Genomic DNA, 17,027 nt, shown 5'->3' with positions numbered 1-17,027 from the left:
TTCAGTTTCTTTAGTGAATCTCATAGATAAAGGAGACTTATTTCTTGCTTATTACCTCTTTCTTCTCTTCTACATAAATATTTATTTGTTAAGCTTACCAGTTGGTGTACTTGGATAGCTTTATTTGAAAACATCCCTTTAAATAAATATTGTCTGTTGTGTTTTGGGGTTTTCTTAATCTGATGTGTTCTTCTGTCAACTTGTCTGGCAGAAAGGATTCTGTGGTGTAAGTTTGCAAAATTCTGCAGCAGGGTGGAGCACTTTTACTTGCACAAAAATATTGCTAAAAAGTATGTATACAGTTGCTTTAAAGCTGAGTACTTAAACATTTATATGTTCAGTTAGCTCACTGTATATTAAATATGGTGTCTTACTTGAGGGTGACCTAATTCTTCATTTCCCCCACCCTCTCAATAGTCTTAGGTCATATGATGTAAGGAAAAGCCTTGTACTCTGCTTCTTCCATAGAAGTTTGGGATAAACTGAGGTTTAAACTCTTTAATATTTTGGAATTTACTTTAAATTGCTGCATTTTGGCACATACAGCTTAAAAGCATGTAAACTTTTCTTCCCTTCAGATGTGTGTGTACTGAGCCTGATAAACCAAGCAATGAAACATTGCATGTGTGGAGGATTATGAATAAATCTGGTGAAGATATAGCATGGAGTAACCTTACAGTTTCTGTGAGTATCTGAAAACTATGCATCTGTATTGGTGTGTGTATATGAACATACGCATAAAAAATAAATACCTGCATGGTACCAGTTTTTGTTAACATTTTTTTCATCTGATTTCCTTTTTAAATTGAACCTGAACTATTTACCTTAAAACTGTATTTTTGAACTGTCTTAATTTCTGTCATAAGGCTTTACACAGTCATTGTAGAGGACTAGAAGAGTGAGTCCAGGGAAGTAAATGCTAATATAAAATGCCTGCTTGAGGTAGCCACCTTAATGCTCTTAGGCACCACAGCCATCTTCCTTCAGGTGAACATGATGAGGTGAATAAACTGGAGTTTGCTTTCTTCCAGTTCCTGAAAGAAATATTTTCAATATGATGTGATGATGGAATTTGTAGTTAAGGTGCGGTAGCAAGCACATTTCATTAATTTGCTAGACATTGGTACAAAAGTCCAACAGAATCAATGGAACTACCTAAATATTGATTGGAAGAAAATAATTATTTGAAATTGGAAATAAGTATTTAGAATAGGCTTGAAAGCATTAACTTCGGAAGTGGATATTTTACACCAGTATCTAATTTTGTGTGTAGGTGAAGAGGAGGAAAGTTACCATGTGCAAGTACTCTGGAAGGCTTTTAGAAAAACACTTTTGCTTATAAGTAGTTTCTTGGGCAGTGTGCAGTGGAATAAATGCAGCTGTGTGCAGCCACTTTGCTTACCCTGGCATCTGATTCCTGCCTGCATCTTGAAGGATTTGATATGCTGCTGTATTTGTTATGCTTGCTAGGTTGTGTGCCTACTTTGGCTATCTGAGGCTGTCTAGAGCAGTAGTGGATACCTGTGTATGGGCTCCCCTTGTGTCTGAGCATAGACATTTGCACTAAAGCAACTCTTTTGCACAGCAGAAATTCCATGTGAAACCTCAGAGCTTTACTTGACTTAGAGCAGAAGTTTTTATGTGCTATCAATGGTTCCTAGTTTACCATAATCACTTAAGACAGCAGTTTCTTTTGAACTTAGTTTTTATATTTCCTTCATGTATATTATTTATTTTATATGCCTTTTCATTTGTATGCCTTTACCTCTAAAGCATCTTTAGTCTTACCCGAGAAAAAGAACTGATCAGAGATTTGGTGATATAATTATAGTAGATTGTTAATAGGGAGAATTTCTGTCATAAGATATCTTTTCAATAAATAAATTAATAAATTAGGTTGGTGCAGTGCTGCTTCCAGCTACTTGGTTTTCTGTTTTGTTGTTTCCTTGTACTCCATGTGTCCACTTTAACTTCTTGCTTTGCATTTCAACAAGTCTTTTGGATAGGTATCCTCTGACGTTGTTTTCTTTTTTATTAAAATCTATGATTTACAATGCTTTCCTACTTTGCTAGAAACTTTTTCTTAAGGTTTGGGTAATCTTTTATAAGACTATGTTTTTTTCCCTTAACTGAGCAAAACAAAGTCAAAGAGGTGGGAGAAACTGAGGAGATCCTTTTTTATGTTTGTTAGCTTAAAGTTGATGTTGGATATTCTGCTTTTCCTGGGCAATCTTACAATGCTTGGTAAAACAGAATAAAAGTAATATACATAAACTGTAAAGAAGGTATTTCTTCTTGGGCATCTCCCAGCATTTTGGAATCCCGAAATAATCAGTGGTGGCTACTGTGGTTTTTCTAGAACAGCACATGTCTGGCTTTTTCAGGTTGAGGTAGTGATGAAGGGAAGAACCCCCTTTTTGGAATTATGAATAGTCTCAAATGTGTTTTATAGAGAAAAGCTTGAAGCATGGTTGAATGTACTGAATGAATAAAACACAGACATATGAAGAGTTTTTCTCTTTCCAGGAATGTTTAGAATATCATGGTGTGTTTCGTGGATCAGCTTGTGGCCATCATGGACCATATATTCCAGATGTTCTCTTCTGGTCTGTCATACTGTTTTTCACAACATTTTTCCTCTCCTCTTTCCTTAAAAAATTCAAGACCAAACGCTATTTCCCAACAAAGGTAATTCTAATTAGAGACTAGATGATTGCTATCTTGTAATATATACCTTAGTATAATTTAATGGAGTTGAATTCTGTCTTGAGAGATTGCTTAAATTAAAATATAAAAGTCAGCTAATAATTGCAAAATTTAGGACATTTCAGGAAAAATCATCTGCAGAAAATTCAGTATTCTGCATTGGCTTATTCTGTATTTTTGTAGAGTTACAACAAGCTATTCTAAACTTTGAAAGACCTAAGCAGTCCATCTCCCCTCATTAATCGGTATTGCCAGGTATCATTAGTGGAGACAATATTGCTGCTCTTTTCCTCACCAGCCATACAAAACAATTAATCGTTTTCCCCAAACTACTGTTGTCTATTGGGTTTTGAGTGGTTCCTCGGGGGATTACTATTTCTAATAGATGCTGATGTGATGATTCTTTTTAGACTGATTTATGTAACGTCTTCTAGGCAAAATTAAGTGGTTAGATCTGCTATAAACCTCAGCTCATCCCTGTAATGTCTTCCTAATATTTAATAAAGTTATCTTTGATAATATGAATGTATTGTGAATTATCTGCCTCCTGTTGATTAAAATATGAAATGTATGAGTATTACTGATTGACGGTACTAGGGACTAGCTGTGATGGCCGAGCCTCCTAATGGGGTTGAGGGGAGAGGAAGATGATGGATTTGTTTAATGTAATTTGCCTCTTGCAGTAGACCATTTTTAAATGAGTGAACAGTTGTACAAAATAATTGTTTTCTGCAACTTCATACTATACTGGCAGGCAGCCTAAATTTTAAAATAACAAAAAAAAAAAAGATAATGTTCAGTGGTGTAGTATAATATAAATAAACTTCTCTTTTTATAGGGGAGAGAATTGTCTTTCTACATAGGCAAATTATAATGTTGAAAAGCACGACTTAACACAAATCTTTTCTTTATAGGTGCGTTCCACCATCAGTGACTTCGCAGTATTTCTGACCATAGTAATCATGGTTTTGATTGACTATCTTGTAGGAGTACCTTCTCCTAAGCTTCAGGTTCCAGAGAAGTTTGAAGTAAGAAACAAAACCTTTTGAAAGACACAACTTTTAAAATGCTTGCATTTTTATGAACAGTAGAACAAACAAGTTGTGTAGAAACAGATTTTTATGTTTATTACAATGTACTTGATCAAGTAGTTTCTCTTTCCTGTTTTGGATGTATGTCTCAACTGACAGAAGAAATTATGTTTTATATTATTACTGAAAGGGAAGCATTCTTTTGTGCAGATGTACAAAATGAAGGAATTGAATGGATTTGTTTTAATTCTTTCCGTATAAATGTCATGTTCACCTGTAACAGCTAAATCAGTCTTTTGATCAAAGCCATTGGAAAACAACCTAAAATATATACATAGGAGGCTGATTTACTGTTCATTTAAACTGTTGGTAGTGATAATGTCTGCATTCTATTTTAGTCATTTGATTGTCATTGTTGATGGGTTGGCTTTTTTTTTTTTTTCCAGCCTACCCGAAAAGACCGAGGATGGTTCATAGATCCTCTTGGAGGTAATCCTTGGTGGACACTCTTGATTGCTGCTCTTCCTGCTTTACTCTGTACCATTCTCATTTTCATGGATCAACAAATAACAGCTGTTATTATAAACAGGAAAGAACATAAACTGAAGGTAAAAGTAATTTTTATGGAAGTCTAATGTGTAAGTCAGATTTACTTTAAATCAGATTCATTCTGCAAATTTGTGAAATTACCATCAGCTGCTAAATATATGTCTAAATTGACTAATCAAGAACAAATACAATTTTGTGGATACTCTCAAAGTATCTGACTTTTGTAGCTGTAGGTTATTCACCTGCTGAGTTAGAAATATCATATAAGGAGAAAGTTCATCAAGTTATTTGTTTGCTTACTTTTACAGAAAGGCTGTGGTTATCATCTTGATCTGCTCATGGTTGGTATTATGTTGGGAATATGTTCTCTCATGGGCTTGCCATGGTTTGTTGCTGCAACTGTCCTGTCTATAAGTCATGTTAACAGCCTGAAAGTTGAATCTGAGTGCTCAGCACCAGGAGAGCAACCAAAGTTTTTGGGAATCCGGGAGCAGCGAGTGACAGGATTGATGATTTTTGTGCTGATGGGGATGTCAGTGTCCATGACCTCTGTGTTAAAGGTAAAAGACAGTTTTCCCAAAATATTTTCTTTGTGCTTTTGATTTGTGATTTAGCATTTCACAGTCGAGAAAGCTCTGGTATATTAAGTAAGATATGCCTAAACTCATTCTCAAATTGCTTTTTTAGCAACAAATGTTAGTTGAATAGAAACAATATAGAAGGATGCAAGAAAATGAAATCTCAGAAAACTAGGACTGTAGTGAGTAGTGAAGAAAGCAGCTTTTTGCTGGGTTCTTGTTACCTAAAAACTGCAGTTTTTCTGTGAGTGCATAAATGGAGAGCGAAAAGGAGCATGATAAAGAGGTAAATTTACTTGAGCAGAGGTAATACAGTGTAGCAGAAGGATCAGAAATATTGCTTTAAAAGGGAGAAATGACATTTTTTACTTCTTGTTCTTCATCTTACAGAACCTGATTTGATTTTTAGTGTCAAGATTATTTTATGCATCATTACAGTGTAATAGTGATTTTGCAGGTTGTGTTATATCATCAGATTACACTTCATCTCTTAATTTACATCTCTAGTGGCTTTTCCAAGACTCTCTTGGAAGAAAGATGCTTAGTTCAGTTGGTGTTTTGCTCAGATTTACTAAAATCTGTTCAACTCCTGCTTTGTTGTTTCAAATCCAGTAGTGAAAAGGAGAAACGAAAGAAATACCTTTTTGTTGCCAGAAATGCAGATATTGTATAACTGCTGGTATTTCTAAAGAACTTTGTAAAAGCCTGTTTAAACAAAGACAGATCTCAAGTAATTTCATAAGAAAGGTAGCTTCTCAAATTTAGATAATGGGAAAGAGTAATCCTGTAAATATACAGCTGTAGTTGGATAAGTAGTTATGTATTGCAAATTTTAAATAGTTGACCATTTGTATGTCTGTTAAAGAATGCAAAGGTCTGAAAAGAGTAAAGCCACAGCAGTTACTAGAAATAAGTATTCATATTTGATAATTTCTCATTAAAAAGTTACCAAGAGCTCAGCTGTATAATGCAAACAGTCAGAATCAAAAGCAGAAATACTGAAATAGGTTTATTATTGCTCAAAAGCAAAAATTAAAAGCTCTGGTTGCTGAAGAAAAGTGTTTTAAATACCGTATTTTAACTTTTTACTCTTAGAAATTAATACTTTGTGTTTGATGGACCCAGGGTAATAGGAATGCAATTATTACTCTTTACTTTTTAAGAAATGTTTTTCTTTTTCAGTGTGAATGACTGTTATTGTTCAAAAGAAGTAAGAAGAGCAAAGCCTTGTATCTGTCAGTTGCTCTGCTTTTGATCCATGTGTGGATTTATACTGATTTAATGCAGTAGAAGATACAATATCAAATTATTTATAAATATAAATTATGATCTTTCACTGAAGACAGTAGCAAGACACACACACACATGCAGTAATGAATCCCTAAGGCATAGTTTTACTTCACACTGTTTAAATTAAGGTTTTTGTTCAGTCTTGATAACAGCAGATTTTATTAAGATTTCACATTGTATCTTGGCTGTCCTTTACTTAGAAGCTTAATGAATTCAGGAGCATAGAAGGCTTCACTGCAGAGGTTTGATGCAAGTGCCACTGAAATCGGTGGACAACTTTGTTATGTTAGTAAGCTTTAAATTTATAAAAATATAAAACCACACAGTACAAAATTATTAAACTAGGATATATTGCAATTTAAATTAATATAAATATTATCTTTACTAAGATTTAAATTGGTGTTCTTACTGGAGCAAAACTTAGCTCTGAATAATTAGCAGATTTTCATAACTCAGTAGGCATGGTGAGGTTTTTGTATTGTCTGCTCCAGATATGCAAGTGTTCAAAAGTAAAACTCTGTGTGGCAGTTGTAGCCTTGATAGAGTTCCTGTCAAATAGCAACATAAAGCAATATACTTAGCATGAATAGAAATTTTGGTTGCAATGTAGAAAATTGAATGAATGGGCAGTCAAGGCTGAACTACTTTTTTTTCCTGGTGATAGCCTTGTTAGTTCTAGATTATTTTGCTGTTCAATGATACATATATATTCTTTTAAATAAAGGCCTCAGATTTCACTTAAATAAAATATAAAGTAACTTAGTCTGTGCCTTTCACTGATATGGACTGCTCTCTTATGTCGTGTTGATTCCACTTTTAACTGTGGGTGTTTTTTTCTTTCTCAGTTTATTCCGATGCCAGTTTTGTATGGCGTCTTTCTTTATATGGGAGTATCTTCATTAAAAGGCATTCAGGTAAAGTCTGATTTTGATGAGCAATTAACTTTTGTTTAACACTGAATGAAAAGGAAACTAACACCCCACATTATGTGAGCCACAATAAAGTTGTTCCATATTGTCTGAATAGCATGTAGGATAATTTCCTGACTGTGATGTTCAGGTATATGTACTTACAATATTGTGTCTTCACTTGTCAGTTCTTTTTTTGTTTGTTCTTACAGTAGTGTAGCTAAGACACAGATTTTCTGAAATATTCTGGAATTTTTTATTATTAGTGGGGGGGAGGGGACAACCCCTGCAAAACCCCAGTTCCACCCCCCTTCAATGTTCACTGTCTTTCATTAGTATTTTATTTGGGATTATCTTACATTTCTGTAGTCCCCTAAGATGTGGTTTTTTTTCTTCTGGAGAGGCAAAAAATAATTAACTGAAGAATGATTTTATTTTCCATGCAGTTTTTTGATCGTATAAAACTGTTTGGAATGCCTGCCAAACATCAACCGGACCTGATTTATCTACGTTATGTGCCACTCTGGAAGGTCCATATCTTTACAGTTGTTCAGCTCACTTGTCTAGTTCTGTTGTGGGTGATTAAGGCTTCTGCAGCTGCTGTTGTTTTCCCTATGATGGTAAGTTTTGTGATTTGCCAGTTAATAATTTTTTCTACAAGACTTACGTGTATTATTCAGAGTATCCTCAGAAGATATTTGCTGCCTTAAAGAAAGAAGGGAGTGGGAAAGAAACAAAAAGCCCTTGTAATACAAGCAGTTCACTTTTGAAACACAAAGACTTCTCATTTCCTGAAAACAAGCAATTCAGTTGGGAATAGCTATTGAAGTGGAAATTATTACCTTTGGGGTAGAATAAAATCTAGTACTAGAGAAAAGGGCTTCAGAGTCTGAAGATTCTGAGTGTACTGAAAGTCTGCGTGCATTTTTGTTCATCTGAATAGTTTAATAGAAAGTATTTTTTCTGTGGTTCCCTTTAGGTTCTAGCATTAGTGTTCATTCGCAAGCTCATGGATTTATGTTTCACCAAAAGAGAGCTTAGCTGGCTTGACGATCTTATGCCGGAAAGTAAAAAGAAGACAGAAGATGACAAAAAGATAAAAGAGAAAGAAGTAAGTGTGGAAATAATCAAACTGAGCATGTTTAAATTTTCAGAAAATACTTAATGCAATTTAAAGAATTTTATGTGATCTGAGCGTATGACCTTATATACCAGATACACGTTTTGAAATTCTTCACTAATACGATGAAATTCTTTACTAGAGGAACTGCTGCTGGTGGTTAAGGAATTAAGTCAGTGTTACAATTATGCTATTACTAACTATGATTCTTGTCTGTGATCAAAATTTTCAAACAAAGTGGAAGGAAGCAATTGTTAGCACAAAAATGTTGGGTTTTTTGTCTTTCATCAGATTAGAAGGGAAGAAAATGGAGAGAAAGAGAGAAAGGAGAGGGAAGGTGGAGAAGGATTTCTTTATTCTGCCTAAATTAGTCACAAAAGTGTTCATAATATGAGGGACATTTTGCTCATGTGTGTTTGTGGAGCTGTCATTAAGCGCAACTATTAGTTACCAATAATACAGTAATATAGTTTCCGTAACTTCTCCATAAAAGTCTTGTCTTGCTGTACACCACCTAGATGAATTCTTTGTGAACCTTGTAATACCCTCCTTCCCCGGTCCCCTGTGTCCTCCTCTGCCTTAATAAAACACTTCTAAGAGGAAAGGTCATAAGCTCTGTCTCTTGCATTCAGTTGTGGTACCTACAGGGAAGTTCCTCTTACCCCTATGGAATACCTCTCATATAACTCGAATAACTTGAGATAATAACTGAATAACTTGAGATACTGCTGTGGTATCTGCTATGTGAGTAATTTTACACAAACTTCTTACTTGTAATTTACAGGAAGCAGAGAGAATGTTTTCAGACAATGACAGTGTACACCTTGCATATGGAGAAGCAAATCTGGATTTTCCTGTAAAAACTCTGAAATACAGGTACAAAATAACGTGTCTGTTTTAAAGTTATTCTATCAGTGGCTTTATAATTTGCTTTATATTAAGTTGGTTGTTTATGAGTTGAAATAATTTTTTCCCCAAGCTGGTAACTTAGCCATGATTAGGAATATATGAAGATAAATCTCATGGTGCTACATTAGTATTTTTATGTTGCATTGTTCTTTAAAACTGCATCTTAATTGTAAATTTACATGACCATCTTGAACAGATCAGATGACTCAATTTCGACCAGCTGTACTAAAGGTGAAGAAGCGTCCTTGGTCAGTTTCTATGGAATATTTGTGTGCTACTGTGCATGAAATACTGAGCATTAAGCAACTAATAGCATCAGTTGAGCCATGTGTTTGCCAGCCACTTGGGTTTTTCAGAAGAAATCTAAGTGTGTAATTATTTGGTTTACCTAAGTGAGAGTTAAAGTCGTAACTTCTCTGGTACAAAAAGCCCGTTTTACAGGCAACCATTTTTACTTTAAAAAGTTCTTTCCTGAACATAAGTGTAAGAACAGGTTTTCATTCAGAAAAGGAAGTACTGAAATCTCTGTCATGAAAATTCATTCATCTTTAGGTAGGTGTTTTGTCTCAGTTGGTGTCTCCCTTACTGAGGTTGTATTTAGCTGAGTTGTCAGGTATTCTCAGCTGTTCCAAAACAACCTGAAGATGTGACAGATAAATAGCTTACAGATTTTCTTTTCTTCTCTAATACGAAGGGTTCACAATTTAAAAACTGGCCTTCCTATCGATCTAGGGTAGTACCAGGTATGCCCTGTGATAAGTGTTGGGAACAGACAGAAATTTGTATTAGACAGATACTCCTGCTGAGTGCTGTTGTCTGTTCTGAGAGCTGGCTTGATCAGACTTAAGCAACTCAAATGAAAATGCTAAAGCTTTTATAAAAAAACGTTTGAGTTGCTAATTGCTTTCACATTAGAGCTATGATTTGATCAACTGTGTGTGTTGTATGTATTCTCCTGCCTTTTATATCTTGTGGGGATCCCTGAGGAAAAATGGCTTTCAAAGTTTTTTTTCTGCCATTTGAAAAAGTTACAGATGATCTGGGTAGATTCTGAAGCTTAAATATGGAGCAGAACAGAAAACAGACCTACAGGCAACACCTAAGTCTGCTGTACATATAACTATGTGGAGGACAAAAGTGGGAATGGGCTTTAAAAACTTATCTTTGAGGGTAAACTTACCTTCTGCAGCACTTGGGAGGGGGGTGGTCTGGCAAAAGAACCCTGCAAAATATCTAATAAGGCTTTTGAGGGAAAAAAAAAAAACAACAAAAACTTGCCTGTTAAGATAATTGGAATTTCTGGATTTTCAATTATTTCAAATCTCACCTGTATTTTTGAAAATTTACTAACTTTTTCTCTTTTGCCCTTATTTCCTAGAAGCCACTTAAATTAACAGATCCATGAAGACCTTAGCATAACAGTGTGATTTGATTCATTATTTCTGGGCATGCAAAATAGTTTTCTGAAGTTAGGTATGGGTTACCTCTCACGTATTCTCAGTATCTTATTGGTATCTATGTGAAAACCTGTTTTGAGATGCTATGTAATTATGGTAGTGCTAGTGAGTTAAATTTTCAGGTTTTTGTTGAAGTATATGTTTAAGAGATGAACTCAACTTGTGGCTGTATAAATACTGAAAGAAGGCACAACTGATGTAAAAGATGAGTGACAGTAAGTATAATAGTGTTGCAAGGAATTGAATACTAACCAGAAAGTATGTTTGTTCTTTAGCATTGATCCCTCAGTTGTAAACATATCAGACGAAATGGCCAAAACTGCACAGTGGAAGGCTCTTGCCATGAGTACTGAGAATGCCAAAGTAACCAGAGCTAACCTGAGGTAGCTATAATTACTCACACCTTTTCTAACTATTGTCTTTTGTTTATCAGCTGTACTTGTATTTATTGAAATATATCTTAAAAAACGAGTTTATGTGGTTTATAAATCTGAGTTACTGACTTCTTACTTTAGAAGAACTTGAATTTGAGCTTAATTTTTCCTTTTTACTCTGAAGTTTATTAGTTTCTATAAGAAATTATTTTATTTCTATTTTATTAAATGTGTTATTTTAAATAGTAATTTTTAAATGACTGTTTAATTACTTAATGCAAGTGTTTACTACTCTGATGAGCTTAGGGTTTCTAAATACTAGAGTGTACATGAACATGGGAGTGGTTTGATCCTCAATAATAGAAATTCCATTGAGAAGAAAAGGTAAGTCCAGCACTTTCATTGTTGCTTTGTACTGCCCTAGGATCGGCCCTGTTTTTGTGGGTGAGTGCGCTGCTTGGATTGCTTTTCCTCAACTCATTTGTAAAAATTAAACCTGTGTCAAATACTATCTAAAGTGAATGTGAAATATACTTGAATGAGGTACATGGACAGATCATGAGTCCTCAGTGCTGTGAACATTTCCTGTAAGCTGACACAAATCTTCTGTGCTGGTCAGTAGCCTTTCTTCTCTGTGAGCTCCCCATCAAAGAACAAAATGGGAGTGTGATCAATCATTCTGCTGTTCTGTCCTAATTTCTTCCCTGTCTGACTGAATCTATCTAGAGAAACAAGCCAAAACATGAATATTTATGCAAAATATCCCAAACTTCCTGAAAGTATTGTAATTTATAGGGACTAGTATCTATGGACTTCTCCGCATCCATGCAGCTATTGCTTAGTAGTTTTAATGTAGAAAAGGAGAGAATGGGCATTTTTGCCTCAGAAAACTAAACCTAAGTAATCCCGTTGTTGTCTACTGTATGCATCTTCTATTGGTTGATCCCTTTCAGCCAATTCTGTCAGAGAAAGGCATGTTTCAGATATACAAAATTATCAGGTTTTATATAAAATTGCATCAGTGAAAGTGTTCATGCTGAGGAGGGAGTGTTCATACTCTGTCCAAGGCTGGAGCATTCCTACTCTGTTCATGGCTCTGTCCAAGCCATCTCACGTACTGTTGGAAACACTAGCAGTGACTTAGCACTTGTATACCATCTGTCTATTCATCATGTGCATTGCTCCAAACTAGGCATGGAAGTATGCTGTTTTGGCCAGACAGCAGGTCAACCAAGGGTAAGGGACACAGAGCTCTGAGGTGTATTGTGGGAGGAAAAGCTTAAGAGACTCATCAGTGCACCATTTCTAGTGAATATCTAGGTTGTATTGTTCAAACATTTTAAAAATGTTAAATACTTGTTTAATTAAAATATTTCAAAAACTTGAGTACTACACGAGTGAAACCATCAAGAAGCCAAATAATAGCAGTAGTAGAGAGATAAGAGAGTGTGCGTGTCACTATACCCTCCTTATTTAATAGCTTTTTTTCTTTCTTGCTATGTTCTCAGAAGCTCATTACAGAATTTGTGGATGATTCTAGTGCATTATCTGATAGCCACTGGGTGTATAAGGCTTGGAGAGATACAGGCCTGTATTTCTTTTTCCAGAAGAATTAAGGTGTTTAAATTTGGTTTTCAGGCAATTGTATGTTAGTACAATCTCATCTCTCACTTTCCTGTTTCCTCAGTAGGTTAAGTTAGTACGGAATTATATACAATACTGGGACATCAGGCTTCTGACCAGTTTGCAGTGGTTTTTATTGTGTTTAGCCTTGTATTCATTATTCCATCTATTTGTTATGTTTTGCTATAAGACATTACCTTTTGATTCCATAATATACCCTGCTTGAGCTTAGTACAGTAAAAAGTCCATCTTGATAGGGAACTTGTTAAAACTACAAATGGAAAATAAAACCACTGGTGCCAGAAACCATCTTTTTAACAGGCATTCTGCTATTAATCTGGATTAATGCAATCTGGTATTGCATTAATCTGGAAAATGTTGGAAGGCAAACTTCTTGAGCTTTAACTCAACTGGTTGCTCTCTTGAGATATTTGCTACACTTCCTTTGCATCCTGTTGAGATTCAGAGGTGTTACTGCAGGTGATTTGAAAGTAATTTCCAGTAAATTACTCATTTCAGTTCTACTAAGGTTTTTCTGCAGAATGGTCTTCACCTGGTGGTACAGATAGACATTTAATGCTGTGGTAAAAGTGGTTCTGTAGGCACTGTTATTTTCAGATTTATATTCAAATACTAATGCAGTTCAAAGGAAGCATGTCTTTTGTAATTCCAGATGATACGTTGTGTGGGTCAGCATGATTTATTCAAAATCATCTATTTTTAAAAAGATACATTTCTAGGGTTTTTTGTTTTTTTTCTGAATTTATCCAGATTGCATTTTCTTTCTACCTCAACCATCTATTGTAGTTCACAGACTCTGTGGAGTCCCAGCACTTGTATTTTCTAAGGAGGCGCAGAATTTTTCTCTTTGCATTTCTAATATATTTTCTTTTCTTTAAAAAACAACTCTACAGATGTGTCATCTCTTCTGAAATTCATCTTCCTTCTTATGCTGTTTCATTTCATATTCTACTGACTTCCAGCTACCTTGGGACATGCCCTATTGTCCTTCAGGCGGGCACTGTTCAGTGTCTGTGTCTCTAAGAGTCTCAGTTGTTGAGGTGCCATTTATCTTTAGGGTCTTCTGTTTCACTTGAATGGACACTTATACAGGTTTCTTACTGTCCTCTGTTGTTGTTGAAAGTGTGGTTTCCCCTATTGAACAGACTAAAATGTCCTCCCATTCTTATGAACAGATTCCTTGGGTTTCCCTGCCCAAGGATGAAGACATACTAGTAATATTGTTTGTTATGTATTTTTGAATATTTTTACCTAAACAGTTTTGCAGGCTGTGCTGGAGGTTTGTTTGTTTGTTCTTGAAGATGTTTTGCATGAACAGTTTCAAATCAATAAAAGCAGTGGAATTGGATTTGGTATTTATGAATGAGATATTGATGTTTTCTCTCTACGTTTGTACTATTCCTGTGAATAGTATTTAATAATTACTAAAATGTAGTAGAAATGCCTAATCATAAAAGCATCCTTATGTAAATAGTCGGTGTTCATTGTGAAATATAAAATGTTGGAAATTGAACCTTTCCTAAAATGAGCCAGACCTTACATTTTCTTCTTTGTTTTCAAACAGCCCTGAAAAACCAGAAAGTGTGAAAATAGAAGTGGAAAATGCACCTGTTGTGAGATATGTGGATGCTGAAACATCTTTATAGAATGGAACCAATGGGAATTGCGTGTATTTGTGTGTGTATATATATCACTGTAGGATATTATACCATGGAAGTGTGATTTCCAGTTTAAGGAGCAACATATATTTAATTTCTGTCATTGTTTAGGGCACTGTAGATATGCTTGCATAATGTGCCAGCAAAGAAGATGAGTGGTAATCACACTTCAGCTATTTATTTTATTGGAAATTTTATTTTCATTTTTAAATAGGAAGACTATAAAGAATGCTTATTATTTTCAATAATCAATATGTGCATAAAAGTTGCATCAGCTTTTGCTGATGATTACTGGTCCACATTGCTTAAAATTTTTCAATACCTCTGTTTATAATGTGCGCTACAGAAGTTTTGTTTTCCATGCAGGCAATTAGTGCTTGTTTTTGCAGGGTATACTTTTTTTGTGGTTTCATAGAACAAATGTTAATGTGCTGTTGACAAGAACTACTGTGTTTTATGTCTCCACTCCATGCTAGTGTTTTCTGGATTCTGTCTCTCCTACTCTGCAGAAGTGGCCTAGAGCCCTAAGTCAGGTGGTTAGTTAAGCCTTAAACTGTTTCTAAATACCCTGGTGTGCTGCTTTCTCTGTGTTTTTGGATTCTCCTGAGTTTTCATTATTGTCCAGTAGCCGTATGAGTGCAGTAATGGTATTTACAGTCCCAAGTCAGTATTTGCCATTCTGGACACTCCATGTTTACACAATATGAATTGGATTTACAGGCAGCAATTGGTATATAGGAAATTATAAGTACTTACCACATCAGTACCCTTGAATTCTTTTCTTCCTGATTTTACTTATATTTTTCCCATAGATTTTCAGCATCTGATTTACTCAGCTCTAAGATTTTAGAGTATTTCATATCTTCATCAAATATATTTCTTGGCTAATAATTTTTTAAATTTACTGTGTATTTGATTAAATTAGTTGCAGCTCAGTTCTGGAATAGGTTTATGATCAGTATTATTTTATGGATTACTAATTGCTTGTGGTATTTGTATGTACAGTTCTGATCTTCTCCGTTGTAAAGGGCATATATGATAGCACACCACCTTATTTTTAAACACTTTATTTATTTTAATTAGTATAAATTTCTATCATGTAAGATGAATTGAAAAAATAAATATTCATTTATTAAAGTAAATGGGATTTTTTGGGGACTCCACTGATAAAGATGCAGTCAGTGCATTTATTGTACTTACATTTTCAAGTTCTAGTGTTTGCATTATAATATTTGAAATACTGAGAATTTTATATATAAATGAAAATCTTGATTGCTTACCTGCGTAGTTTCCATTCTTAATAGTTTTTGCCTTATGCCTTAGTTTTTTTGGCTCTAATTTCCAACATTATCTCTTTACATTCTGAATTGCCACTAGCCCTTTCTGGATGCAATTACAGTGGCTTTAATTAGAATCTGTGCTCATTTAATACTAGAAGATGCTCTTTGCTTAATTCTGCTTTTGGCAGAGTTGGGAGTTTTACCATGGACCAAGTGATAAAATTCTCAATAATTTCAAAAGGAGCTGATTCTGGAGGAAGGCAGACTTAATCTGAAGATACCAGTTGAGGTGGAATTTTGGTGCTCTTCAGCCAAGTGTCACCTGTAGAAAAGGTAATTGTATATTACAGAAATGAAACAATCAGTGGGAATAAATGAAAACATTTTAAAATAGTATTTATGTTACATGGACTGTTACTGTTCCCTTTAAATGTAATGCAATTATTTAACTTTTTTTTTCCTTTTTCATTTAACTGAATTTTGAGAAGATAGTTTAAAGAAAGGAAATAATGGAAATCATAGTGTACAGCAATATGAGTGATGGTATCCAAACTGTCATAACAGACTCAGGTCAGTGGCAAAGCAAGAGAGGTCTGTATTACCAGTTTGAACAATACTGTGTAATGACCTGCATTTTTAGATAATACTGTAGCTTGTGCCTTAGTTTGACTTCATGCTCTTTCAGAAAATAACCCATGGTTTCCCTCTGATAAAAATGAGACAAAAACAAAACTGCAGCAGATGGTTTCTCAAAACTTTCTACATTATTAAAAACAAAACCCAAACACCATTGGCATGTCAGTAGTTCACTACTTGCTCTGAATCAGAGGGAAGAGATTTTTTGAACATTTTGTGTAGCATCATCCACAATACAGTACTTCTGTCCTCTCAGTAGTAATGTAAACTTTATGTTCACAGTCCTGCAACAGTTTCCAAAGACTCAAAAAATTACTAGAATCCTCTTGGGTTGCTAGCTCTTTAATGCTGGAAATCAGGGTTCCATGGTGCTGCACACCTTGTATTTTACTTCTACTTCATAAGGGCTACATTTTGGTCAATATTACAGGAACTGGGTATATTTTGAGTAAAAGTTGAAAGGCAACAAAACCAAAGCCCCATAAGTCTAATCACAGTATTTATTTAATTGTGTAGATATTTTAATCAGCACCAGAAATCTCATGACTTGGCAAACCAGTTTACAGTGACCTTTAGTTCCAGTGTTCTTGGGCAATAGTTTTACTTGAACTTTCTTCCCATATGAACAGGAGAAGATCTGGTATTATGTGCATAAATCCCTGTTGCTAATGTGTGGTTAATTGATTCACTGTTCATTTTATACCTTCTCTGCTTTAAAATCACTCATAGTATTAAAATAAGACAGGTAAGGATGTAGTTTATTGTATGTAGATATGTTTTGCCTTAATGGATGCAAAAGAGTAGTGATAATTGCTGTGCACTGATGTGTTTTTTCATAGGGCTTAAGCCCTGTAAAAACTACGCCAATGGATTTCCATTCCAACAGT

The 17,027-nt window shown here is 34.7% G+C and overlaps 1 protein-coding gene across 9 annotated transcripts in view; it reads left to right on the top strand.

Moving 5' to 3' along the window:
• Positions 1–14,212, top strand: part of SLC4A7 (solute carrier family 4 member 7) — a 69,560-nt gene extending 55,348 nt beyond the window's left edge. For 6 of the 9 annotated variants that reach the window (XM_062496396.1, XM_062496380.1, XM_062496388.1 and 3 more), the window contains 11 exons: positions 579–684; positions 2,527–2,688; positions 3,621–3,734; positions 4,184–4,345; positions 4,595–4,846; positions 7,000–7,068; positions 7,509–7,682; positions 8,042–8,173; positions 8,967–9,058; positions 10,824–10,931; positions 14,131–14,212. In XM_062496396.1, the coding sequence (XP_062352380.1) occupies positions 579–684; positions 2,527–2,688; positions 3,621–3,734; positions 4,184–4,345; positions 4,595–4,846; positions 7,000–7,068; positions 7,509–7,682; positions 8,042–8,173; positions 8,967–9,058; positions 10,824–10,931; positions 14,131–14,212 (1,453 nt within the window). The remainder of the gene's footprint in view (positions 1–578; positions 685–2,526; positions 2,689–3,620; positions 3,735–4,183; positions 4,346–4,594; positions 4,847–6,999; positions 7,069–7,508; positions 7,683–8,041; positions 8,174–8,966; positions 9,059–10,823; positions 10,932–14,130) is intronic. The other 3 variants (XM_062496423.1, XM_062496439.1, XM_062496414.1) reach the window with 1 other exon arrangement.
• The last annotated feature ends 2,815 nt before the right edge of the window (positions 14,213–17,027 follow it).

This window comes from Cinclus cinclus, chromosome 1 (assembly GCF_963662255.1).
Source record: "Cinclus cinclus chromosome 1, bCinCin1.1, whole genome shotgun sequence".
Taxonomy (NCBI): Eukaryota; Metazoa; Chordata; class Aves; order Passeriformes; family Cinclidae; genus Cinclus; species Cinclus cinclus.
The sequence above is the reverse complement of the archived record's forward strand: the minus strand, read 5'-3'. Positions and strand labels throughout refer to the sequence as shown.